Raw genomic sequence first — 27,986 nt, forward strand, 5'->3', positions numbered from 1 at the left:
GATGAGGATTTTATTTTTATTTAATGCAAACCTCCAGTTACAGCAGTGACACTCTGCTAGGTTATACTGGATAAACTGGCATTTCAAAATGGCATTTGCATGGGGGGAAATACTTAAGGCGTTTAAAGTTAAAACAAAACAAATCACAAATTGCTTCTTAAGATAGAGGACAGCACAAAAAGCAAATGAATGTAATTTGGATTTTTTGTAATAATTCAGTGAAGAAATGATATCCATTCTGGATATCTGGCTAGCATATGACTTGGTAATTAAATCACATATGCATTTTCTAAAAGACATTAAGTTAAGAGTTTCCTAAATATTGTTTCCTTCTAGAATGTGGAAAATTGAAGCCCAGGCTACATCAGCCATGAGAGTTTTCCCTCATCCTTCCTTTGTCTACACTGCTAAGTACCATCCAGTAGCTGAATATATCGTAGTGACAGGATGTTACGACTCTGTGATTAGAGTATGGAATGCAAAAGTGAAGGACATTTATGGGCAGCTTCTACAAGAGTTTGATGGTCACAAAAGTTTTATCAATACATTGTGCTTTGATGCAGAAGGCAAGTTTTGAATCATATCACTCTGATAATGCTGTATGCAACAATTTAGCTCATTCATCTTTATAATAACTCTTGTCAGGTGTGGCGTGACTGTTATCATTTTGTAGATGGAGGCTGAGAGATTGTGACAGCCTTGTTGACAATAGAACGTGGCTAAGTAGAGAGGGGAAAGGGGTGTGGCTGATCAGAAGGGCCTGTGCCACCTGCAGAATCTTCTTCCCATTCATGCCCTTTTTTAAAAAAAGACAAGGTCCCTTTAATCAAAGCAGAGCATGAGAAAAGCATATTATGTGCATTGTTTGATGCAAATGGGAGCCAAATGCTCATTAAATAGAAATAAATAAACAAATGATTGTGAAAATTCATGTGATTAGACAGAATGTGAGATGACTAGGATGGGGAAAAAATTGATCACATTCAGGGTTGCATATCATATGTGGCATCTGGCCAGTGATCTCCCATGTCACATGTAATTTTAAATTGGCGTGGTTTAAAATTTTGAGCTTTCATTAACATTTTAATTGCTGTATATTTATTACAGTAAGCCACTTTGAGGCCTACGTGGTGAAAAGTGGGATATTGATTTTAAATTTTTTTAAAAAACGTAATTGGGCCCTAAAACCACGAGACTAGCAGTTGCTCTACAATTTATGTGGCCATTGTGTGCACCATGAAAGTTTCCCTGAACATACTGGTGTTTCCCCATGGCAAACTTGTAAACTTTGTTTGCAGCTTTCCCACAGCTTTTCTCACACCTATGTAAGGTGAGAAAAACTGGGTGCTAAAGACTCAGCTCTGGAGACAACTGGGGGACAGGGTGAAACAAGAGTCACAAAAGAAACAGGAAACAGGCATTTGGAGCAAAAGAAAGAGATGCAAAAGGGAAAAGAGATTTGACTAGAAAATAATTTCTGAATTGCGTTATCTGAATACTGTGTGACATTAAGTAAACAAATTACTATTTTCTAGGATTTCATATGTTTTCTGGAGACAGCACAGGCCTGATCATCATCTGGAATACTTCGGTAAAAGGCAATTCTCAATCGCCAATCCAAAACTGGGGAATTGATAAGGTATATAGATATTTTAAAGTAATAAAATAACTTCTGTGCAGGTTGAGGCATTTAAGACATGCAATTTTATGGAAAGATGCTGGAAACAAGTAGGTTTGTAGCCATATACAGGAAAGCTTAGAGTTTTGTTCCTGTTAGCAGTAGGTAAGTGGTACGTAGACAGGATTCATCAAACCAGTCCTGCCAGTGGGATTCCCTGCCCTTGCCCCCTCCTTGAACCCCCTTGAGAAAGGGACTGAAATTTTGAAAATAAAAGTGGTGTAGTCACTTAGAATAGAGCAACTTCCCTATGAGAAAATGTTACATCATTTGGAGCCTTTTAGCTTAGAGGAAAGGCGATTAAGGAGGAATATGATAGAGGTGTGTAAGATTATGTACGGTGCAGAGAAAGTGGATGGAGTTTTTCTCCCTCTGGTATAATTCTAGAACCCAGGGCCATCCGCTGAAACTGCATTTTGAAAGATTCATTTTGAAAGATTCATAGTTAAACTATGGAATTTGCTGGCACAGGATGCAGTTATGGTAATCAACTTGGATGACTTTAAAGGAGAATTAGACCAATTTATGGGGGATAGGACTATTAGTGGCTACTAGTCATGTTGGCTATGTTCCACCTCCACATTCAGAGGTATGCCTCTAAATACCAGCTGCTGGGAATCAAAAGTGGGGACAGTATGTTGAGCTCAGGTACTGCTTGTGTGCTTCCTATTGTCATCTGGTTGGGTACTTTAAAAACATAATTCTGGACTATATGAGTCCTAGTCCAACAAGGCTCTTTTGTGTTGAGATTCTTCTCCATAAGAAGTAGTGTTGGCTGCCAATTTAAATGACTTTCAGGGGGGATTAGACATACTCATGGATGATAAGGTTGCTAGCAATGATAGCTCTATAGTTACTATAGGAGCATAGGCACTATGCCTCTGAATAGCCTTTGCTCAGAATCAGCCATGGGAAATGGACTTTGCAGAGGTATCTGATCTACACAATGGGTTGCTAGACTAGATAGGCCTTTGCTTTGATCTGGGAGGGGGCTTCTGCTTATGAGTGTACTGTATTGCATCCATGTTTTTACTAGCTCTGTCGGTGGTGTTTTTTGTAGGAGATAAATGATGATGATTTTAAAGGGACCACGATCAATCATTTAGAGGTACATCCAAATGGAAGGCGTTTATTGATCCATACTAAAGACAGTACTGTGAGAATTATGGATCTCCGAATGTAAGTATCTAAAAGTGACTTACTTTGTTTTAAAGCGTTAAAATGATATTTGGGTATAATCTGTTATCTTTTCTTTCCACACACTTAAAAATAACCTAAATTGCTCTATTATTTCCAGGGATAGTAGGAGGACCTTAGACCTCCAAAAAGTTCTTCCTTCTGGGGGCCACAAAGCAGTATGAATCTAAAAGGGAGAAAAGGGCTCCTGAATTAATTATGCATTGTTAGTGGGGTAGGTAGGGTTTTCCCTGGATCCTACTCCTATGTGGGGCCTGAGCCCAAGTATTTTCAATTTTCAATCATTAGCAGTCTTTCCTTTGTGCGTTTTAGTTAGTAGGTGGAAGATTGGAAGTAGGAAAGTATTACTAAAAGAAAATCCTCTAGAACCTTCTAAAAGTAAGATACCTTCACTGATTCCTCAAGAAGTTCTGCATGCTTGCACAAGGCCTTATGAATGCCTTGAAAATGTTCTGTTGTACCCTCACAGATAATCCAGCACCTGAGAGTTATTGTAGATTAACAGAGGGATTTGGTATTCATGTTAGAGGAAGATAGGTGCAGAATTACAACCAATGTAAGATTCCTGCCTTATCAGACATAATGCCTATCTCATTCATCATTCTGTCCTTATAGCAGTGCAAGAGTTGAGAAACCTTTACCTCAAAATAAAGACCTAAACTCAGCTATGGGGGAAGATGGTGGGTAGGAGTGACCCTACCAGTAGAGGTACTACTCTTGGACCTCATGGATGCACAAGAAAGCCCTTGTGCCACTTCCGTTGGAAACAGAATTCAATTTAGGATGAAGATTCATTTCAGGATGTAGCATTTTTTTTACCTTCAGTTTTGGCTTCAAATGAGACAGTTTGAATTCTGGCATGTTGCTGTTTCTACTAACTGAGAGCTATACCTTATTTCTGTTTGACTGTATATCAGTTAAATTTCAAGGGATTAATTGGAATTATGATGATCAAAAGTCTTGGTACTGAGAGCCTCCTATTCCTTTGGCTGATGCATCTAGATGGACTCTGCCTCTATCAAATGACTCTGAGGGAGGGTCATTCTGTGGTCTGAGGATGTTTGCCTAGCATATCCTGGAGCAAAAACTCACAGTAAAGTGAAATTCAGCTTTTATAACATCTTTTTGAATTTTTTTCTAGCCTTGCCACAAAGAAATATATTGGTGCAACAAACTATCGAGAAAAAATCCGCAGTACGTTAACACCATGTGGAACATTCCTTTTTTCTGGAAGTGAAGATGGTATAGCCTATGTCTGGAATCCAGAAACAGGTATGGAAGTTCATTGTTTTAAGCTGTTAGAAAAGAACTATATATATATTTTTCATTTACAGGTTAACATATTTTAAATGAGGCTTTTCAAATAACTTTGGCATAGAATCAAAAATGCAGATCTGTTTGCCTTCTATCCATTGCTTCCTGTATGCTGATTTAAATAACTTTTTGCCCCTTTCTACTTAATTTGGGAGAGGTGTTTGTTTGTGTGAGAGAGGGAGTATCTGAGTTAGTTCACATACAAAAGGCTTTAGCAATTGCTGCTCTCTTTCCCTATCCACTGTGTGCCACAGTTTCTTCACCTATGTTCTGGTTCTTGGTGATCCATAGTTTACTGCTTTGTCTGAACTGGGCAAACTGTGGTCAGCTCAAGCCATACATAGCCCTCAAATCCAAGGTTTGGTTGGGTGTGAATAATCACTATAGCTTGTATCCAACAATTTCATCTTGTTTGGGCAAGGACTTCTGTCTGTGCATGAAACTTCTCCACTCGTCTGCCCTTCAGATCTGTTTGGGAGGTGGGGGTCACTCAACCCTCCAGATGTTCAATAGTGAATGGTCTTGGGGTAGAAATAGTGCTGATTCAGACAGACTCTAAGCCACATCTGGCACAGCATGAAGCACCTCAGAATGAGGTGTGCTATTTTCTGAAAGAATGAATTGGGTTCCAAACTGAATTTTGTAGTTAGTGCACAGCGCTAGTTTCAGGTTTTCTTATCTTTCCCACTTTGATTATTTTTCTAACTGATGGTCGTTTATATACCGCTATGGCCTTTCCTCAATACCTTTACTGATATAGTTGACACACACACCAACAAATAAAGTTTTTCATTAATGTAGACACAGCATAAAAAACACCATAGCAACAAAATAGAGCAGCAGATAAGTATTTTGTACCTGTACAAAAGGAAAAGAGGAGAAGCTAAACATTTTATGAGCAGGATAATTCTCAGATGTCAAGTATGAGATCATTCTTTGGTCATTGCACTCATTAAAGTCAAACTAGCTCTACTAATGAAGAAATGCATGGCCATTTGAATAAAGCTCTGTCTAACCGTTTCTTTTTAATTTTAACTTTCTTTTTGTAGGTGATCAGGTAGCCATGTACTCTGATCTTTCCTTCACATCTCCAGTTCGTGATGTTGCCTTCCATCCACATGAGCATATGGTGTCATTTTGTGCCTTTGGTCAAAACCAGCCTATACTCGTGTACATTTATGATTACAAAGGTAATTTGTGTGTGATCATATAGGTCTATCTAGCATTTCCTAATCTGCAGTGACTGTGACAGGCCATTCTCCCAACTTTGAAGCCAAAGTGGTGGGCAGCTATCATTTCAGCAGCCTTGCAGGGATCTCTGCTCCCCTCCCCAGTTCCAAAGTGGGGATATTTCTTTCTGTAATATCGGGGTGTGGGGAAAGAGATTGTGATCAGGACTGCAATGCATATGGAAATTCCCTCTTGCCAAGCTTCTTCGCTGCATGTGAGCGGGAGATTTTTCACCCAGAAGGCAGCTGTGTTAGGGCTAGATGTTCTCTGCTGCACCCTTTGAGTCCTGACGAAAATCCCCATTCCTATGCTTCTAATTAAATAAAAAACATGGGCATAGCTGCACACTACACATTTAGCATAATGTATAGCTTGGACATAGTTAAAGCCTAAGATACTGGCACAAAGCTCTTGTGCTTGCCAAAGAAATTTACTCTTGTTGTGCTTAAATGTTATTTGCCAAGACTATGGCTGCATTTATGCTTTTGGAGTGCATTGCCTTGCCAGTTGTTTCAGAAACAGGTTTTCAAAAATCTTGAGGATAGCCCAAATAAATGTAATGCCAGTAAAATATCAAAGCTAGCTTTTAGCGATGGTGACAGCCAGAGAAAGGATAAAGGAGGTTATTGTTAGACCTGCCTTCCCCAGCATCCCCTAGTGGTAAAGAGAGATTATTGGAATGAAAACGCCAAAAATGTATTTTGAGGGCAGGAGTTTACCAGCCCAGATTGCTAGGCAAGGGCATGTCTGCATCGCCAAGAATGTCGAGCTTCTCTACTGAAACCTGTACTACAAGATAACCTCACTCTTAGGTATATTACAGAGATAGGCATTTCAGGGTGCCAGGATGGGGTAGCAGTCTCAGTGTCCCCTGAGCGACATCCCTGCATGAAGAGAAAAGCTTTTTTGTTTGTGTTTTTTTATGCTCCTGCTACAGCTCAATTGTTTGCAGTGGAAGGGGGACGAATTTCTGATGTGGACATGCTCTTATGGAGCATCTTTTGCAATGCAGGAAAGAAGCCCTCTACCTCAGCTATTTTATAAGACCTTTTTCACAATGATTTTCATTTTTTAAAAAGATTGTAAAGGCAGTGAACAAGAGAACAAATGGCTTTGGGCCTTTCGTTATTCAGAGATAAATGGTTTTCTCTGTAGTGCTTCTAAACTCTTTACTGGCAAGATTTTCAGTTGTCTCCCCTCTCAAATCACATATAGTAGAGCAAGTTTGTTTCAAGTATTTATATGCTGTCTTTCTGCTTTCAGCCTTGAGGCAGTTCAGTGAAGTCATATAAAGTATCCAGTCTATGTTGGCCTTGCTGACGTCCAAATGTTCTGGACAGAGGTGCCAAGTTGTGCCCAACATTGGGGGGGGGGGGCATTGAGTGTGTGTGACCCCACAGCCCAGCCAGGCCAACTCAGCCTGCCATCCTCTGCCCGCCTGCCACCTTACCTTTATTTGCCACCACTACTGTGAGGCTGAGGTCAACTCTTTCCCCTCCAGGAGGCCCGCTTTGGTGTGTTTCTTTGGATTGCCAGGGTGCCTTCCCAAAAGATAAAAAAGCTTCTAGGGACCAGCCAGTTAGTATCCTCTCAAACCTGATAGTATCTTTCTTGATCTGTGGTATACATACCATCCAGGCATAGGGAATTAATTATGACTACAGTGGTACCTCAGGTTAAGAACTTAATTCGTTCTGGAGGTCTGTTCTTAACCTGAAACTGTTCTTAACCTGAGGTACCATTTTAGCTAATGGGGCCTCCCGCTGCTGTGCCGCCGCCGCCGCCACATGATTTCTGTTCTCATCCTGAAGCAAAGTTCTTAACTCGAGGTACTATTTCTGGGTTAGCGGAGTCTGTAACCTGAAGCATCTGCAACCTGAGGTACCACTGTACAGATTTTTAGACTAGTCAGGTTTTTTTGTGGCTTCTCTGATCCAACAGTATACAGTGGTACCTCAGGTTACAGATGCTTCAGGTTACAGATGCTTCAGGTTACAGACTCTGCTAACCCAGAAATAGTACCTTGGATTAAGAACTTTGCTTCAGGATGAGAACAGAAATCGCGCAGTGGCAGCGCACCAGCAGCAGGAGGCCCCGTTAGCTAAAGTGGTGCTTCAGGTTAAGAACAGTTTCAGGTTAAGAATGGACCTTCAGAACGAATTAAGTGGAACCCGAGGTACTACTGTATGAAGTTTAACAATCTTTTATGAAAAGATTAACTTAGTGCTGTTCCAATGTTTTTCATCTGCAGTTGCCCAGCAAGAAGCTGAATTAGTAAAAGATTTTAGAGGATTGAATCTATCCACATCTAGAGGTCCACAGATTTTTAGCAATTCTGCTGATATTTCTGGACAAAAAGACTCAGTGTCTCCTGCTGACCAGTTTGCCAGTGCTGCAAGAATGTCTCTGAGGATGCAGAAAGTGAAACAAAAACTGGATTCTGTTATGGTATGGTTACATTTCTTTATTATTTCCCATTAACTGTTCATCTGTAGTGGGTAAGGTGGGAGGGGAGGGATTTAGGTTGGCTGCTTCAGTACCTCAATCTCTTTGCATCTTGGGGAGGGCTTCTGCTTGCAAGGAATCTTTCTCCTATTTGAGGATGTCCTACTTCATGTGCTCTGTTGCATTATATCCAACAGAGCTTGAGTGTATCCGACAAAAATAATGTCTCCTCTGTCTTCATTTCTGTTGTGCTTATCCAAAATATACATATCAGGTAGGCTCAGCTATACTGGTCCACTAGTGCTGGTCCACTGGTTTGCATATGCCAAAGAAACACGGCCATTCTCATGATACAGGCCCTAGCATCTTGAGTCACTGTCTTCTTATCTCTCTACAGCTACCTTTAAAAATGGAATGAGTAACCTCAGATATACCCCCAGCACCATGCTCTTCTGCTTTAATGTAACTTTTAAATGGACCGAATTAACCACTATCCAATACTGTTAGAACATTAAGTATTGGGAAATGAAGCTTAACTAAAGTTTGCTGCTTTTCAGCACACCTCTCATCATACTATTTATTATTCATTTTATCATATTTAAGATATTTATAGGCTGCCTTTCTGAGCAGAATTCTCTGCAGGCAACTTTGCCAGAAGGAACCACCGCCATATCCATAGCCTGGCCACTTGCAGCAGAAAGTAGGGGGAAGACAACTGGGCCCAATGCTGTTATATGACAGCAGCGAGATTGGTCAGGATCCAGCAAACTTTGCCCCTCCTACTCTGTGAAATGCCTCATTTCATGGCTTTCTGCTGGCCCTTGCCAGCAGGGACAACACCAGTGGGCCACAGCTGACAGAAGGCCAGCTTAGCTGGGGGAGCTGAGTGGACCAGCACCTCCATTTGGTGCAAAACACTCACCTCATTGTGGAAGAGCGCATTTGGATTGTTCTACCCCATGATAGAAAATCAAAAATATAACGGCCAAAATACGCTCTCAGCACTTAATGAACCAGCAATTATAAAACACCCACCCAGTCAAAAAGAAAGACAGTTTCCCCAGATTAAAATTATTGTTGTTGTTTAAAAAGGAACAATATTTTATAATAATAAAAACAACAGCCCACAAATATATGTATAACATCTTGAAAGCATCTTGTCACAAGGTGCACCAGCCAGGGTTCAGTAACACTATCTCTTCTCTAGCTGCATTTCAGACAGGTTTGCAGCAATAACCTTGCTCTGTAGGGATAAGTGTCGTATTTCCTAGATAGCATGCACTTTGCTGTGTCTCAGTATTTTACCTCCAGCACTTCCTATTTCTGTCCCATTTCCAAGTGGTGGGTCACAATAGCCTTATGCATCCCAGTAGGTGCAAGAAAAGTTGCTACAAGGTGGTAGAAAGATTTACATGCATGACACAACAATTCAGGGATTTATCATCTGAGATCAATATAATTAAGTATGAAAAAGCTGTAAATATATTGTTATTACTTAAGGCAAAATAGGCACACACACATTGTACACTTTTATAGCTGCCAGAAGCAAATGCCGTAAATGCTTCAGAACTAAATGAAAGACCTCTCTGAATCTTGATTGAAGCAAACATAATTACAATTTTTGGCATGTCTTATAAGTGACAAATGTTTATATTGTACCTCCCAAAAGTATGTATAATTATGTGTTATCTTTTGAGACTGAGAAAAGGTGTGGCTTATTCAAATGTAGATGTATCCTTGTATGTATAAAATAGTCATAGTATTTTACATTTGCCTTCATTTGACATAGTTGCAGTTTTTTTATATTCATCTCAATAAGTTTAATAAATGACCTCCACTTTTGCTTTCCCTCCTCTCTTCCATTTGTACCCATTCTTTTTTGGCAATATAATTTTTACTAATTTCAGCATACAAACTACCTTTTAAGAATTTCTCTCTCTCTTTGTCTTTCCCTTAGCAGTGATAAAATTCAATTTAAAAGCTTTCATTCAATTTACTTGATGCTTCTTAATATTTTCCAGGTTTTCTAGTATGGATTCCATTATTGAAATTAAAGAAAAAGCAAACCCAGGGCTTTGATGTATAGGCTGTATGTAGTTACTCACTGACAAGGATGAGGCAAGAACTTGCACATCAGGGAGGCTTGGAAATGTGACACACACACACACACACACACACACACACACACAAGCAGTGTTCAAATACTAGCAGCCCATTTTAGATTGATCAGATACTTGCTAGTTTGATTCCCCAGCATCTCTGCTCCACTGCTACCTAGCTCACTTAATATTGCAGGTGCATTCTGGACCCCCTCAATCTTGGGGGCAACCTGGAGCCTCTGGTTGGAGGTATCAATATTTGGGGGAGGGCACGTTTTGCCAAAATACACCACTTTCAGTGGTGGTGGGGAGCCTAAGTTCAGGCTGGGATCCAAAATCACCGGTGAGAACTGAGCATGCTTATTATTATTATTATTAATTATTATTAATTATTATTTAATGCCCCGTCCATCTAGCGGGTTTCCCCGGCCACTCTAGGCAGCTTACAGAATATATAAAACATAATAAAGCATCAAACATTAAATGTTTCCTGATACAGGGCTGCCTTCAAATGTCTCCTAAAAGTTGTATAGTTCTTTATTGACATCTGAAGGGAGGGTGTTCCACAGGGAGGGTGCCACTACTGAGAAGGCCCTCTGCCTGACTTGGAGGAGAAGCAGAAAATGGGGGGGGGGGGGTAGCAATGCAACTGAGTATCCTGGAGAGCGAGCCCAAAGAGGAATACGCCACATTGCAATGCTTTGTAGCAGTCTCACTTGTGTATAGCCAGAGCAGTCCCAGTTATCTGAAGCAGTTGGGTACTTGGATAGGCAAAACAGCACTATCCGCACGCAAGAGGAAAGGTATCAGCAGACTTAAGGAAGCCTCAACATTTCTTCAAACCAGCCCAGTAGAGACTTTGCATGCTCAGCGTCCACAGAATGCTGACCAAGTAATGGGGATGGACAGAAAGGAAACCAGAAGGGAGAGGAAGGGAGAGGAATGGAATGAACCAGGCCCATTGCATGTCTCATTTGCAACTAGTTTTGGGTTGGATCCAGAGTTCATTCAAGTGCTACTAAGTTCATGGTAGTTGAGGGACCCTTCTGAACAGCATGGGAAGGGGAATCAGTGAAAATGCCTTCTCCCTCAATCCAGAAGGAACATCTATGAGATCGCAGCCTCATCTATTAATGGGAGGAACCTTACTGTTTGCTGATGGCAAATTTGGCTCCAACTCTGATTGCACCAGTATGGTGCTGCAGTGTAGTTGATTCTTTTCTACAGCTTTTGAGAAGTTTGCTCAAAGCCAGTTGTGCAGGATGTTTCAGAGTACAAGCAACTTGCATTGTGCACAGAAGTAAGACTAGATAGGGGTATGGGAGGTGCCGTCTGCCTGAAAACTACACAGAGAAACGAGACTCTAATTTTAGAGTCCGGTGGATATCTTCCACATGCAAGTAAATCCTCACTTGTTTTGGCAGTAGCTAGACAGCAGCTTTTTCTATGATGGCTTACTTTTCTAGAAATGATGTATGATTTGCCCGTAGGAGAACTGTAAATACTCAAAATGCATTAGGAAAATTTCAATATAGGAAAATCTTTTTTCCAGTAAATTCTTTTCTAATACTAATTGGCTTTGCCTTCCTTGTCGTTATTCTGTGAGCAATAAGTGACATATAAATAGTAATATATTTATATGTAGGATCAAAGTTCAGGTTTGCATAGATTATATTGCAAAACTATATTTTTTGTATTAGAGTAGTTTTGCATGTGGGGCTGCTCCAGTATTGAACAAAAGAGCGCAGTTTTTCTAATAGCTGACTATTGTCAGCTTCCTAGTCTGAGGAAATCATGATTTAAGAACTACTGTTTGTTCAAGAACAGCATGTCCCAAAGGCACAAAACTTCAAAAAGGAATCTTAAAAACAAAAAGAAAAGACATAGTGCTGACTTTGCCAGCCTAATTTGACTTGCAAGCATATATGAAAATTTTGATTCTATTAGTTGAAAAGGTCACAGCACTGAATTATCAAAGAAATGCCAGAGAAATAGTTATTCACTTGTCCGGTCTTGAACTTGCTTCAATTCTCTTTATTTCTGTGTACAATTCACTTTTTTTACATGAAAATTAGGCCCATGGAAAATGAATATTTGCATAATTTACATAGAACTGCCATAATACAAAGAGAGAATGCAAAGCAGCATTGTTTAAACTTGGCAGAAAATATGTGGCCTTCTCTTTAAAAGCACACACACACAAACCCATCCCTGACATTTTTGTACTTGCAGTTTTACTCAACTCAGACTTTGTAGTAAACTGTCTGTGATAAAACTGTGGTTTATAGGTGAAGCAAGCCCAGTGCATTGTGAAAAAATGAGTTGATTGGTGTTAACTATCTTAGCCAACCTTTTCTTGTTGTTGAAAAGGTGTTTAGCAATCCCTTCCCACAGCCTGCATTTCAGAAATGTGGATTGCTTCACTGTGATTGTCCCATAGATGTTTTTACATGCTGGCCGATTAAAAGGAAGGAGAGGGGGAAAGTAAAAGCCAGGCAGCATCAAGAAGCACGTGTCTCCTTAACCTGTTTACCGTAAAATATACTGTAAAATATTTCCATCTGGCTCATGTGCCTCACATACTGATAATAGCTCAGTAACAGCTCTAATAAGTGCTTGGCTCCACAGGTTGTATTGGGTAAGTGTCAGGTACTTCTGCTGCTCACTTTGGGGAGAGGGGTGTTGTGAGCAGATGTATCTCCGCCTCCTTTTTCTGCAACCTGCTTGTTCCCATAGAAAAGTAGTTTGAGTGCATTTTCAGGAGAGAAGAGCCTGAGCATTGACTCAGGAGCAGAGAGAATCAGGAACATGCATACCCCATTCATGAGAACAGAAGATTCTTCCCTTTAGGCAGTAGAATGTTTGGCTAAGTCAATGTTTAGAATTTATGTTGGGAATATGATTGGCTCTAAAGAATTCTCATGGAACTAATTCATTTCACGTGGGTGTGCACAAGGGAGCTTCCTATTTAATTTTATCTGTAGTCCTCTGTTCTTTATGGAGTCCAAATTGCACCACTGTTATGGCATATTTTACATTACTGCTGCTGCTACCAGATAATCATAGGCAGAGACATATAAGAGGGTAAGGAATTACTGGTATATTTGTTTCTTGTAAACATTAGTTTTCTGAATAACAATTAATCATCATTATTCATGTTAATTTATTACCTGTCCTTCACCCCAAGGTGGGTTACAGCATTAAAACACATTATTAAAAACAATGCAGAACAGCTTACAACTATAAAAAATAAGGTGGGCCCTAAAAGCATAGGGGACGCGGGTGACGCTGTGGGTTAAACCACAGAGCCTAGGACTTGCCGATCAGAAGGTTGGCAGTTCAAATCCCCATGACGGGGTGAGCTCCCATTGCTTGGTCCCAGCTCCTGCCAACCTAGCAGTTCGAAAGCACGCCAAAGTGCAAGTTGGTACCGCTCCGGCGGGAAGGTAAACGGCGTTTCCGTGCGCTGCTGTGGTTCACCAGAAGCGGCTTAGTCATGCTGGCCACATGACCCGGAAGCTGTAGACCGGCTCCCTCGGCCAATAAAGCGAGATGAGTCGGCCATGACTGGACCTAATGGTCAGGGGTCCCTTTAGCTTTACCTTTAAAAGCATACCCAGCAAGATGCAAAAGCCAAGGTAAGAATGTGCATAATAAAGGTGCCAGACCCACCCTCTGTGGGTAGGGAGTTCCACAGTTTAGAGGCTGCCACAGAGAATGCCCTCTCCCAGGCCGCCACCCCCTCTGAGGGCGGTGGAATTATTAATAGGGCCATATGCCAATCTCAGCAGCTGAGAGGTTCTGTAGAGAAGGAGGCAGTCTTTTGGATACTTGGGACCTGAGTCATTTGGGGCTTTAAATTCTAACCTTGAATTTGGCCCAGAAACCAACTGGCAACAAGTGCAGCTTTTAAAAGACGGGTTGTTTGAGATCTAAATGGAACCCCAGCCAGAATCTGGCTGCTGCATTTTGGAGCAGCAAGTTTCTGAGTCGTCTTTAAGGCCAGCCACACGTGGAGTGTGTTGCAATAATCCAGTCTGGAAGTTATCAGAACAGAGTACAGTGGCCAAGTCATCTCTATCCAAAATGATTTGTAGCTGGCAAACGTCTGGAACTGAAAAAAAGACACTCCTAGCCACCGAGGCCACCTGAGCCTCCAACAACAGTGTTCAATCCAGGAGCACCTGCAAACTGTGAACTTGCTCCTTCCAGTGAGTGTTGATAGAGCCCTTTTGAAGTCATCACCATGATGACTTTCCAGAAGTATTATTCACGGTGTTAATTTCCCATATGCACAGCCAGGATCATGGTACACTGTGCTATAGTATACCTCTGTATGTGAAGGCATTTGGCAGCATGAACTGGCCCTAAATCTAATCTGAGCTTTGGCAGACAAAGGACTCGGTTGAACCACAGCTTAGTTTTTGAAAAGATTGTTCTAATATGCATAGCTTAGAAAATCAACAAATTTCCATTACTGCATTACATTTATATCCCACCTTTTTTTCTGCTGTGGACCCCAAGGCAGTGCAATGTGTTTCGCAGGTGATCAAGGCATTGACCAGAGCTAGGCCTGCTAATCTTTAGCAAGGTGTTACCTGCATGTGTCTTCTGATTGACTGCAGAACCAAGTAATTAATCTAGTCTCAATAAGTAAATAATCTAGTAGAGGTGACTGCAGAACCTTTTCCCTTCTAGGCAAACTTTTGCTGACCACATGCCAGTGTTGGCTGGGGCAAGAGGCAAAAATGGTTAGAGTAATGGGTGCAAATATTACCTTTGTACAGTTGGCTAATCATCCCTTTCTAGACTCCATCTAGGCAAGAGTCATTATAAGAGTTTGTTGGTTTATTAATGATATTTTTATATTGCTTAATACGTGGCATTCTTAAGCTGTTGTCATGGAAGTTCATGGACATATCAAAACGTTCAAGGAGTATGTGAAGCAAGGACAGGGATAGGATGTGATCTGGAGAGTCTCAGTTTGGCCCTTGAGCCAAAGTGCCCTCAGTGTGGCACGTTCATCAAACCATAAGGACTGAGACCATGTGTATTAAATGAGAGGTTAAGCAAAGATTTCAAGAGCTTGAACAATTTTGATATCTTGAACTTTTCAGTAACCCCATAATTCAATGTCACAGGTTTTGAGTGTTTATAAAACGAAAAGAACTAGATTAGCCATGTTTCCTCTGAAAAAATGGAGTGCAATTTGCTGTTGGGGAAGTAAACAAATATTTAAGTTAGGTCCATTTTTTCCTGAGTCAGTTATCCAGCCATTCAGTCCCACTTGTGTGGCTTATGAATCAAAACCTAAACCTTTACTAGAAAACTAATAACTGTGAGAGGAATGTTAACTAAACTGTTGTAGGTATATCTTAAATTTAATTGAGAATATGTCAGCAGAATTATATTACACGCATAATATAGGACTATCGGTCAACAACAGGCGGACATATTTATTAATTTGCAGCATGGAGGCAACAATGTTGATCTAACAATTAAAACAAAACGGGTGCCCAAAGGAAATATTGGTGTTTGTTTTCTAGAAGACAGGATGGAATCAATAATCTTTTATAATTGCCTTTGCAAAAGTTTATTTTAAAATCTATGTTTCGTCTTTTTGAAAAGTAAGCCATTGAAATTTTCTGTTCTTGCACTGATCTAACAATAATTTTGATGTAAATTTTGTGTCCCAATGAGGAAATTACAACTTTCCTTTCTTTTTGTAGACCAGCTCCAGTCCATTGCTTCCTAGTCCATCTCTCCTTTCACCACACTCCAAATTAGGTTTGGCAAGTACACTGGGCAAACCACCAATTCCTCTGTATCCTCTTCCTACTCAAAGTGGTAAGGTGATTTATTCTGTTTTTGTAGCATATTCTTATTTTGGTTTCTGTGATTGTATTCAATGAGTATACTCAATTATTGCTTTTGTGTACATTTTAAACATGTTTAACATGCACACTTTGAATTAATCCCCAAGTGCTTTTAAGAATGCCACATTTTTATCTACTTCAAAAAATGTGTATTGAACTGGTTTTATTGTTGTGGTGTTTGTTTGTTTGTTTGTTTGTTTGTTTGTTTGATTATACTGTATACTGCACTATATCTTTAAAGCAGTACCATACCACTTTAAACAGTCATGGCTTCCCCCAAAGAATCCTGGGAACTGAAGTTTGTTAAGGGTACTGAGGATTGCTAGGAGATCCCTACTCCCCTCACAGAGCTACAATTCTCAGAGTGGTTTAATAATCGAGCCATCTTCCTGGGAATTCTGGGAGTGGTAGTTTTGAGAGGAGAAAGGTCTAACAATACTCAACACGATTAACAAACTACAGTTCCCAGAATTCTTTGGGAGAAGCTCTGGCTGTTTAAAGCGGCATGATACTGCTTTAAATATATAATGCTGCTGGAGCCTAAATAAAAAATAATATATGTTATGCACACTCAACAGAAATGAATTAGAAGATCTGGAGTCCGTGTTTAGCAGCAATTGCTCAAAGCAGTCAGAAAAATAAAAGATAGGAAAAGCTGCTGGTTTCAAACTGCTATACAGATCATTAACATCCACGTAAAGTGAATGGAGTCCCACTCCAATCACTGGCAGGGGAAAAACTGTTGAAGGCTGGGAACACTCATAATCACCACTGCCTCTGCCTGCTCTGGAATAATCTTTGTCTTAGGACAGGAAGAGAGAGGTGGATGTGGCAGTTCATAGACTCAGGGCAATAGTAGCAGGCTGCAAGCAAGTATATATTTGCCCACTGCTCCTACTCATGAACATTTGAAGAGAAATGTTCACCTGTCCTTGAATTCCTAATTACCACTGCTTTCTGATCATTACATTTAAGTTCCCTTAAGACATGCACTTATGTCCTATAAACCTCATAGAATTGTAGACACCAAGGGTCATCTAGTCCAACTCCCAGAAATTCAGGAATCCCAGCTAAAGAATCCCTGACAGATGGCTATCCAACCTGTTTAAAACTCCAATGAAGCAGTCCACCTTTCAAGATATTTCATTCCACTATCACACAGCTCTTGCCATCAGAAAGTTATTCCTGATGTCTACTCATAATCTCATTTATCGTTTGAATTCATTGGTTCGAGTCCTACCCTCTGGAACAGCAGAAAACAAGCTTGCTCCATCTTTCATGTGACAGCCCTTCTCCTCTTGATCTCCTCTTTACCAGGCTAAACATACCCAGCTTCCTCATAAGGCTTGGTTTCCAGACCCTTGATCATCTTCATCCTCCTCCTCTGCACACATTCCAACCTGTCCATAGTCTTCTTAAACTGTGGTGCCCAGAGTGCAGTATGTTAATAGTGTATAGCTTCCCTTGCTAGAACGAGATATTGCTCTACACTCTTAAGATGCGGCCAGAGATAGCAATCTCGACAGCAGCTCAATTTCAAGCCATAACCCCTTGGCGTGTCGTAGCTGTGCATTCATGTGTCTATAATCCATTATTGGCAAGACTATCTAACAGCACTTTTAAAAAGCAAAATACATTCTTTAAGTCAGAGGAATGACACTCCAGAAATATAAACAATATCTCAAACTTATTTTAATGGATCTTTTCAAATACATGACCTGAAAATCAGGATTCCAGGAAAATCTACTATAAAAAATAATGCATATGTTCTTAGATTTTCCCATGAGAAAATCTCTTCAGTTTTGGAGACATTGTAACACCAGGCTGCATTGTTACAATACATTATTTTTATAGAGATGGGTTGGGGGGAATTACTCATTTTTCATACCTTTCACCGTCAACTATATACTGTGAAGAAAGGAATCTGTGTTAAGCAGACTTGGCTCTGAGACTTTTTTTTTATTGCCTGATTATTTGATTATTTCACCATAGGAATAAGCTCAGCCTTCTCCACTTCTCAAGATTGCGGGGTGGAGGAACTCAGCCCCATCCCAACAGACAGCCCTATAGAGTTGGTGCCTTTGTATCTGTGTAGTTTTAGATTTTTCTCCTCCTTTCCCACTGACTGGTTTTGGAAGAGGGAGATGCAGCAGTCTGTGGCTGCAATGAAGAGCATTGCTCGGCTGCATTCATTTTTTGTCTGCTCATTATTGTTAGATTGCTCTGTGCTTTCATCATAGCTCAAACATAAGGGAAGGGCCATAGCTCAGTGGGAGAGCATCTGGCTTTGAAGGCAAATGGGCCAAACTTCTCCAGATTGGACTGCCGCTGCCAGTCAGTGTAGGCAGTACTGAGCTAGATGGACCAATGATCTTGCTTCAGTATAAGGCAGTTTCCGGTGGAAATGAAGCCCTGCATAAGGACTTCCGCTTCCAAAGTGGGACTTCCACCCTGCATGCTGTTGCTGATGGTATGATCAGATGGGTGCAACATTGAATTCCTCACTGTGCTTCCCAATCTACCCTGGGATTGTACAAATACGGATGGGATAAAAGTATACTTAATCAAACTCATCTTTTTCATAGCAGTCACATGCTGGGTTAACATCTTCATCAAACTTTCCACTTTTATATTATGAAAGGAAGATAAGGGAAAGGGATGGAGGGATAGGAAAGATAATTCCTGAAATAAATTGCATTTAAAATACTTGGATTCTATGGCAGCATCATTGCCTACTAGGTTTGAATACAGTTAGAGAATTCCCATTTGAAGTTCTAAAGCTATTCTAGAATAGTGCTGTTGATCAATGGAACTGGTCTAATAAGTACATTGAAACCTTAATAAGTTATTACTTTTGGACAGGTCCTATGCCATATCTGGACATGCTTCAGGAGTTAACCACATGGGATCATTTCCTCAGTCAGAACAACTAACCTCTAGAAATGTTTCCTCTTTCTTAGGACTGGGGAGACTCAGTTCAGCTAAGCATAATTTAGAGCTGCCTAAAGGCAACTCAGCTAATGCCCAGGAAAACTACTGAATTTTGCTTTCCAGAAAGTTATAAAAGGGCATGTTTGTCCTTATGAAAAGATTAACAAAACTGATTGGGTTTTTAAACACAAAATTCTAAATGGGATCTTCTAAAAACAAAAATGTTTTAGCATGTGCTAACGATAATGTTTATTTAACATTATATGGCTATTTCTGTAATGACAGCAATTTGGCTATCCCTCCCCCCCCCCAATTTGGTTGGGGTTTTTTGGTTTGTTTTTTATAAATATGACTTTCCAGATTCCCCTAGTTGACTGATAATTTTCTAAAAGTACCGGTAATAGTGCAAATGTCAAATAACATGCCTTTTAAATTTTTGGCTTACTTAATCTGTTTACGTTGAAATCAAGACCGCACAGATTCCTCCATTATGTGTTCTTTTTTCATGTTTTTTCATGTTTTTTTCTAGGCATGTTAATTAAAATATTTAACTGGGGAAATGTAGAATACTGAGCACAATAGCTGCAAAACTTTGAAGATTCCAAAGCTTTATCAAGTGAACATAACTCATATTTATGTGAAATTGGTATATGTTAGGATAATTACTGCTGCGCCTTTGGGATAAAGGAAGTATTGTCAGCCAAATTATACAAGGGTGTGGATTAAATCAACCATTACTCTCTACTTGGCATTGATCATTGTGGGTTGCAAAATCAAGATATGACGTAGTATTGTGCAAATTACTTGCCAAAATGTGTTCCTGCCATTTCTTTAATTATATGGTAAAGTGGTGGGGGGGGGGGGAGGCAGCTATAAGCAAAGGATTGAGTAGAATTCAACTTAGCTTTATTATGATGAGTTACCATAAGCAAATAGAAATAAGAAAAATAGAACTACAACTGGGGTGGGTTTAAACCATGAATTAAGAAAAGGGATCTATTTTGAATTACTAATTTCAAATCACGTTCTCTAGTTCAAATTCATATTAAAACTGATTGCTATATTAAAACATACAGGTTTGTAACTAACTACATACAGGCTTTGAACTTTAATTTTTTTAAAAAAGCAAATCTCTAGCCCTCTTAGGAAAATGTACCCTCTAGGAGGCCTCATATTGCTTTGCCATGGCAATAAGCAGCACTATCACATTCTAAGGACATGCTTAGGACAGGCAAAGGCATTTGAGAAGGGTGTGGAGAGTTCTGAGGGCTGGTTATAAAGGTCTGGATTTCTCTATTTAGCTTGCTTTTATGCATTCTATTTAGCTTGCTTTTATGCATTCACGTTAGGATTCATTCCTTGTGTTGCAGTCATGGGATTGTTTTTATCACATGATGGTGTATGTTTTCATTCCACTTTGTGGGAAGTGACGGAGACAGGATGTTTCTGTTACTGTGTTTCTGTGATGTAGGATTTTTGTCCTTTGTTCTCTCTCTTTGCTGTCTGATGCTGAAGAGGAAGGAGCTGAGTCAAGATGCTCCGAGTGTGTATATGTAAACAAACGTAGTATAGCCAAAAGCTGTGCTACTGAGTCTGTACGCTGACTGCCTATACTCTGCCGATCCTGAAGTGTGCTGATGCCCCTTGGTATCAGTTGCTGTGATGTTCGGGCTGGAGAAAGCTTTTGAACCTCCCGGACGAACGACCAGGAGGGTGAGAACATGCCAGTCGGGCATGTGTCTCTGTCAGACCCCTACTTGTGTGTAAGACCTCCTGACACTTCATAGCTGTGCTTTTTTGTGTGTGATATTTTATTGCTTTCATTTTATTTTCTTTTTTTAATATGATTTTTATTAACAGTAAGAACAACAAACACCACAGTTCCAAAATAGGAGCTGTAAAATACCAAAAGTGGAATACCCATAGTAGTAACGTACACAATAACTAATTTGGTGTTAAGCCAATATAACCTACAAAATCATTTTTAAAATCTGTCAAACTACAAATAACATATACTAAATCATTATATACATGGATTTTCTCATGTCAGAATGTCAGAATTTTCTCATGTCAGAATATTTTTCTGAATATTTTATATCCATAAAATAAAATGATGTTTGCTAAAAATATATAATTAAGTGGAATAAATTGCGGCCTAAATATTTAGGCAATCTGCAAGGCCATCTGGGTTTTCAGAATGCTTGTCTGGAAATGAATATCCTTTTCTTTCTGAAAGTGCTACATCAGGAGGGAAATGGGGTTAATATGCAAGTGTTGACTATTGTGGTCAGAGTAATTACCTCAGAAGCAAAGCTGATTTACGTTTTCCAGAATGTTGCCCGAGTAGTTGCTTGGAAGTCTTTTTCTCTGAATAATGTAATATGAACACTTAGACTATCTCTCTTGGTTGCACCTGCTTTTTAGTCAACTTGCAATTTACAGCGCAAAGTGAGTAATGCAGAAATGGGTAATTTTTTGCTTTCTATATTGGCTGGCCCTTGTATCTGTGTGGATAGTGTCATCAGATTGTTTCGTCACAATATTGCTCTTGACGTAGGTACTGTATATCTGGGTGGAGTCAGGAGTTTCTTATATTCATGCTTGAGAAAGAGAGAAGATAAAGTTCTCATTTATCTTCCTAACGTGTGTCCTCTAAGCCTTCCATGACAGTATCTGAGAATATTTTGTACTACAAATTTTTCATGAAGGGCTTTGATTTTTATCATGAAGTTCAGCCAAGGTGCCAAAATTTAGGTGTAACTTATATCCCCTTTAGTAAAATTATAGGGTGGGAAAGGAACAAAGGATAATTTAGGGTAGTTTTACTCAAATTGCAGGGAGATGAGGTATACCCTCTGGGCTGTCTACCCTGCCTCAAATTCTGTGTTGTACCTCCTAGCCCCTGTTGCCATCAGCATTCCAGCCTTATCACCTTGTTTTCAATTGATACTGAGTATGTTAATTGTCATTCCACAAAATGGGAATAGCAGCAGTAGCTAAGAAGGGCAGTAGAGAAATTTGTGGAGACCAGGCGTGCCAGCTCTATAGGGCCAAGGTGTCTTTGGCCCCTTCAATATCAATGTTGAGGGGGCCAAGGAGGCTGAGTGTGGAGCCAAGCATAGCATGGGCTCCTCTTGAGCATGAGAGAGAAGCCGCCAGCCATTGAAACCACATTGTACTGGGCCGGCCCCATGCTTGGTCTCCTCCTGATGATGCAACGTTGTGTGTGTGTGTGATGTCACACATGTGTGCCGGGCACATGATGTCACATGCACGCCACACACACCAGACCCCCTCAGTCTTGGGTGCAAGACAGTGCCTCTAGTGTGGAAAAAGACCATTTTGATAGGTGGATAAGAAAATCTTGGCTGGCCTCATGTGAGCCATAGATTGAGCAACAGAGATCAGATCCAATCACTGCCCTGAGGCAAGATCCTTCTTACAGCAGCCGCCAATTTTTGCATCATATATTCATCCTTACGTCCAGATTAGTGTTGGTAAATATAGTGACTGTTAACAGCCTGAATTCCCTCCACCATTATGCATAGTAAATTGTCTAGCTTAAATGTGAGGCTGCTAGACCCAAAATTAGAGTATTACCCTCTTTGTTGTTATTTAATAAAACATAAAATAATTGCTATGTTCCTTAGCTCAATTTCATTATCTCATATCCTTTCCTAATGCAAGGCCTGCTCTAAGAGAACATTTCATCATATGCTTCCAATAAATTTACTTGGAGATTCTTCTGTGGGAGTGCATGGAGAATTCTACTGGACTCTGTAGCAGTCCAGCTTATGGGACAGTGCGACCTGCCTGACATTGTGGGGAAAGGACTGAAAAGTCATTCCCTGGTCTTCTCTACACCTACAATTCTACAAAGATCTTCATATTTGTAAGGGGAAAATACAAGGACCTTTCCATGAGATTACTAAGGAATCATTTAATGGGTGTGTCAGATGCTAAATATATTTGATTCTAATCTCTAATTAAAATGTTGGCTTTTATTGCTCTTAGATTTGATGTAACAGGTCTTTCTTCATTATAGCTGGGAGCTCTGTATTCTGTTTTTTTAAACACCTCTGAATTCAGCAACCAAAAGATCCAGCCTCTGTGATTGAAATTGTAGGTGTGTGTATTTTATATTATGTGTGTGATGTTGGAAAATTGGGGTAGCTAGTGGTTTATTTGTTCCAGTATTTCTTCCAGGGGCTTCAGAACCAAGGCCAGATCTCTTATGATACTAGAGGCAAAGGCTTCTTTGGGCTAAGGAAACAGTGTGCTTCAGTTTTTCCTTGACCGGTTGCTCCTTGCATTGCAGATCAGGGTTGGCAAATCCAGTGGTGGCTGCTGGTGGTGGAAGGGGGGTGCGGTAGGTGCGGTCCACCCCAGGTGTCATTCCTGATAGGGGTGACATCTCCACCCTGCCCTCCTGGGACGCTTGCTGCAGGTGGCACCCCGCACTGCCTCCTTTACTCTAAATAGACTAGCCTCCCAGGCCTCTCTATCTGGCCCTTGGAATTCTCCCCAGGCCACACACCCTCCTCAGAAAGAGGTCTGAGTGGGTTTAGAAACAAGCCTACTATACAAGGCAAAATTTGCATTCATTTCTCTATTCACTTCTGCCTCCGGCCCTGCCCACCACTGACACGTGGCCCTCAAAAGGCTGCCCAGATGGGGAGGTGGCCTTTGGGCTGAAAAAGGTTGCCCACCACGGGTGAATTTTCTCAGGCTTGATTCAGACCGGTCTCAGTTAAATTTCTGCTAAGCATGCTCTTGAATGCCAGGATTTCTGGCAATAGTAGCTTTCTTAAAGTAAAGGTAAAGGTACGCCTGCCCGTACGGGCAGTTGTGTCTGACTCTAGGGTTGTGCGCCCATCTCACTTAAGAGGCTGGGGGCCAGCGCTGTCCGGAGACACTTCCGGGTCACGTGGCCAGTGTGATGAAGCTGCTCTGGCGAGCCAGAGCCAGCGCAGCACACGGAAACGCCGTTTACCTTCCCGCTATAAAGCGGTACCTATTTATCTACTTGCACTTAAGGGTGCTTTCGAACTGCTAGGTGGGCAGGAGCTGGGACCGAAAGACGGGAGCTCACCCCGCCGTGGGGATTCGAACCGCCGACCATGCGATCGGCAAGCCCTAGGCACTGAGGTTTTACCCACAGCGCCACCCGCCTCACCAGTAGCTTTCTTAGGTCCTTGCTATTTTTTCACAGGACTCTACTACACAATCTAATGGCGCCAAACTAATTATGAGTGGGTGAGTGTTCATACTCCACTCTGGGGAACTTCTGGTGCCTAAAATCTGAACTTCACTATTTTCACCTGGCCTCACCCCTGTGCAGGTATTTTAATTCAGGGGTGACACCTCCAAATCAGCAACCTCAACCCTCAAGCCAATTTTTCCACCTTCTACAAGACCCCACCAAATAAACAAAACAGCAGCAAATAATTAAATAAAATAGACACAGTGCTGAGTTGTATGGAGCCCAGCAGCCTGATGGGAATGCATTTTGTCCCCTACCCCAGTCATCAAGTTAATCAATTGATGAGCAGAGATGGTGCACTAAGCCCCTTACTTAGCTGATCTGCACAGATCAACTGAGGAAGGGTAGGTACCTCTGTATATTTGAGGGTTTGGGGTTTCTTTTACAACCAAGAGGTATATTACTTTTATAAAATCAGTGTGTGTGTGTGTGTGTGTGTGTGTGTGTCCTATATGCCTACATTTGAAAGTGTGCATGACCCCTTGCTATAAAGATTCTGCCCTGTGCCTCCAGCTTTTATCATAGAACTTCAGTGGCAAAGTTAAGAGTCAAAGCAAGACTTTTGCAAATACACCACCTGCAGTATTTTGGAAACAGTGACTGCATAACTATTTTGTTGTCACTGTAACCATCACACTGTGCTTCCTTACACAGATGCCTCTTGCTCTGGGGGTAAGCATTATAAGCCGGGTCAGTCAGGGTGAGTCAGAAAGGTTACAGCTTTTTAGTTTAGAAAAAAGGCTAGTAAGGGGGCTTGATGGAGGCATATACGATTATGCATGGTGTGGAGAAAATGAAAAGGGGGAAGTTTTCTGTTCTCATGATAATAGGACTTGAGACCATCCAAAGCTGAATGTTGGAAGACTGAGGACAGACAAAAGGGAGCACTTCTTTGCATAATGCATAGTTAATCTAATTCATTCCCACAAGATGTAGTGATGGCCACGAGACTGGATGGCTTTAAAAGAAGTTGACCATTTTTTAAAGGATGGAACAAACAGGAGGAGGTTATCAATGACTACTAGCCAAAATGGCTGTGTTCTACCCCCAGTATCAGAGCAGTATGTCTCTGGATACCAGTTCCTGGGTATCACAAAGCAGGAGAGTATTGTTGCATTGCTTGCAGGATTCCTATAGCCACTGTGAGATTAGGATGCTGGACTAAATGGGCCTCTTCTAAATAGGCCTCATAAGAAGAGCAGGCCTCTTCTTATGTTCCTATATTCTTATGTAGTTTACCTCTTTGACACAAATAATATGAGTATTCAACAGTAGTCTTTAAAATAGAATTGTGCCCTTTCTGCATCATTTATGTTTATTATTTAGGCTTATACAGGACAAAGATGTGACAGGGGAGAAAACTGGGTAACTGGAGCACAGATAAACCTGTTAAGAATGAAGTTTTTTTTTTCTCTCACAGGAGAAGTGTTTGCAAGATTGTGGGCAAGCGAGCTCTTTGAGGTGGTGCCATCTAATTACATATATAAATATCTTCCAGTGTTCAAATATTTGTGAGGAAATTTATTATGAGTGTGACTAATACTACTGGCTTAAGGGCTGGCAAAGTGCAGGTGGAGGTTGTGCAAGCTTTCCCATGGATATGTGCCAGTGCACCTGAATAATTTCAACCATTAGTTGAGAATCCAGGGAACTGATGAGCAGGTATCACCCAGAGCACTTAACTGAATGGTGTGGGTGGGTGTGTACAAGTTGACTGTTACTGAATTTCTGGTTATCACCATAACACACATTTGGGTGAATGAGGAGCAGCATGTCATTCTGGTGTGTGTTGCTAACAGAAGGGTTAGTTTTGGTCACCTCTTCTTGGATCCAATCTGATTTTTTTTTCTTCTGGGCACCACAGTTCAAGGACACTGACAAACTGGAACGTGTCCAGAGGAGGGCAACCAAAATGGTCAAAGGCCTGGAAACGATGCCTTATGAGGAATGGCTAAGGGAGCTGGGCATGTTTAGCCTGGAGAAGAGGAGGTTAAGGGGTGATATGATAGCCATGTTCAAATATATAAAAGGATGTCACATAGAGGAGGGAGAAAGGTTGTTTTCTGCTGCTCCAGAGAAGCGGACACGGAGCAATGGATCCAAACTACAAGAAAGAAGATTCCACCTAAACATTAGGAAGAACTTCCTGACAGTAAGAGCTATTCGACAGTGGAATTTGCTGCCAAGGAGTGTGGTGGAGTCTCCTTCTTTGGAGGTCTTTAAGCAGAGGCTTGACAACCATATGTCAGGAGTGCTCTGATGGTGTTTCCTGCTTGGCAGGGGGTTGGACTCGATGGCCCTTGTGGTCTCTTCCAACTATGATTCTGTAATGACAACTTAATGTAAGCCCTACATGTGATAACAGTTCAACCATATGCAAACTTTCCTCCTACTGAAGTTGGTAATCTTTTCTGATTAAATGACTATCATGAAAAAAGCCATAACATGATGAAAGAAGGGTATGAAGTGATAGGTGCCAACATCCTTGAGTAGTCCTTGAATAAGTTAAAGAGCAGATTTGCCTCATGTGCCAGTTTGTGGACACAGGGACGAGACTGGGGGAAATCCCTTAAATACTTTGGGCTGTAGATATCTGAAGGGCTACATACTCCCATCTCACTGCACCTGTTTCTGCTTATCAGAAGACTGATGCCACTATACTCCAAATCTCTGGATGACACTTCCCAGTTTTTTGTATAGAATTAGTCCAAATTCTTCCCCCAAGCCATGCCCACCTTGTATCAGATGTGGGGCAGGGCTCATGGTACCTACAAACCCTAAAGCCTTTGCCCACACAGTTTTATTTCAAACCACATGGAAAAAGGAAAGCACTTTACCTGATCTCAAATGATCGACAGGTGGGTGTCAGATGACTGACATGGAAGTTGGGGACGTCAGGATCCAACCCACCAGCTGGATCCCATTTCCCATCCCTGTTCTAGGCCAGCACTCTTAACTTCTTCACCAAACTGCACTAAAATTTGCAGAAGGGAGGCAGTATAGGGATTATCTACCTTTTTTAAAAAAACAAAAGTTTTTTTAAAGATGTTTCCTTCCTTAGAGCTATGCACATACCATCTACAAAAAGAAAAGAAAAAAGATGAAGCCATACATATTGAAAAGATTAGTGTGAGCTTGGTAGTCGGTCTAATAATACATGCAAAAAGACCCAAAATGACAAATAAATCCTTTTAAAAATATACTGTAGTGAGCTGGAATAAAATAAACAGCAAGATGTGTGTTGCCAGGAAGTCATATGATCAAAGAGAATACACTGAATAGCTTATATCTATTCTTTCAGATAAAATGAGTAGTTCAATGCAGAGGTGTTGTGATCACTTCTGGTGGGGGGAAAACTTTGTATGCATGACTCAAAGATTCAATGGCTGGGAAAGACAGTGCTGGTTTTAAATAATAGTGTCAGTTCTGCGTGCGAGGTGGTATGTGGTCATTGCTTGCAGTATCTTTCCAAATCATTTGAATGGAAATATTGGATTAGCTAACCTTGTGTCAGGTCTGTTAGTTAGATAAACTCTCCAACTGTTCCTGACTGAAAGATGCATAGCTGGGACTGAAAGCAGCTGCTGCTTTTTTATTCAAGTTTTTGTGAACTGTCTTACCATCATCATGTTTTTTAAAAAATATAAAATAAAATAAAATGATTTATTAGACTGAAAGGGGATAACAAGCAAAAATTTCACAGCTTTGTCTTTTCACAGGGAGCTTCATCCCAGTAGGAAATCCTTTTTGCCGAAGCCCGTCAGCTGGACTACACACGGTAAGCAGCTCAGTATTCCTTTTTCTTTTTGCATATAACATTTTTTAAAAAAACTTTTTAAAATCCTTCTTCAAAAGTTATCATTGTACAGGAGCTTTCTTATCCTTCCGTTCAGTCATAAAAGACCTGCCTTCCACAGAATCATTGTCCATGTAGGCTTTCTGGCTCCCGCAGT

General features: G+C 40.8%; 1 protein-coding gene and 1 long non-coding RNA gene across 7 annotated transcripts in view; one reads left to right on the forward strand and one right to left on the reverse strand.

Annotated features, from left to right (window-relative positions):
* The window catches only part of AHI1 (Abelson helper integration site 1), a 64,284-nt gene that overhangs the window by 22,120 nt on the left and 14,178 nt on the right, over positions 1 to 27,986 (forward strand). For all 6 annotated transcript variants that reach the window (XR_014509827.1, XM_083434794.1, XM_083434790.1 and 3 more), the window contains exons 13-20: positions 337 to 566; positions 1,536 to 1,639; positions 2,739 to 2,857; positions 4,017 to 4,147; positions 5,239 to 5,379; positions 7,671 to 7,867; positions 15,693 to 15,810; positions 27,753 to 27,811. Coding sequence is in view for 5 of the 6 variants with exons in the window: in XM_083434794.1 (XP_083290920.1) it covers positions 337 to 566; positions 1,536 to 1,639; positions 2,739 to 2,857; positions 4,017 to 4,147; positions 5,239 to 5,379; positions 7,671 to 7,867; positions 15,693 to 15,810; positions 27,753 to 27,811 (1,099 nt within the window). In the remaining variant the exon portion in view is untranslated. The remainder of the gene's footprint in view (positions 1 to 336; positions 567 to 1,535; positions 1,640 to 2,738; positions 2,858 to 4,016; positions 4,148 to 5,238; positions 5,380 to 7,670; positions 7,868 to 15,692; positions 15,811 to 27,752; positions 27,812 to 27,986) is intronic.
* LOC310675071 overlaps positions 1 to 27,986 on the reverse strand; it is a 73,646-nt gene that overhangs the window by 2,757 nt on the left and 42,903 nt on the right. The window lies entirely within an intron of this gene.

The sequence above is a fragment of the Podarcis tiliguerta genome (genome assembly GCF_965153285.1).
Source record: "Podarcis tiliguerta genome assembly, chromosome: 3".
NCBI classification, from domain to species: domain Eukaryota; kingdom Metazoa; phylum Chordata; class Lepidosauria; order Squamata; family Lacertidae; genus Podarcis; species Podarcis tiliguerta.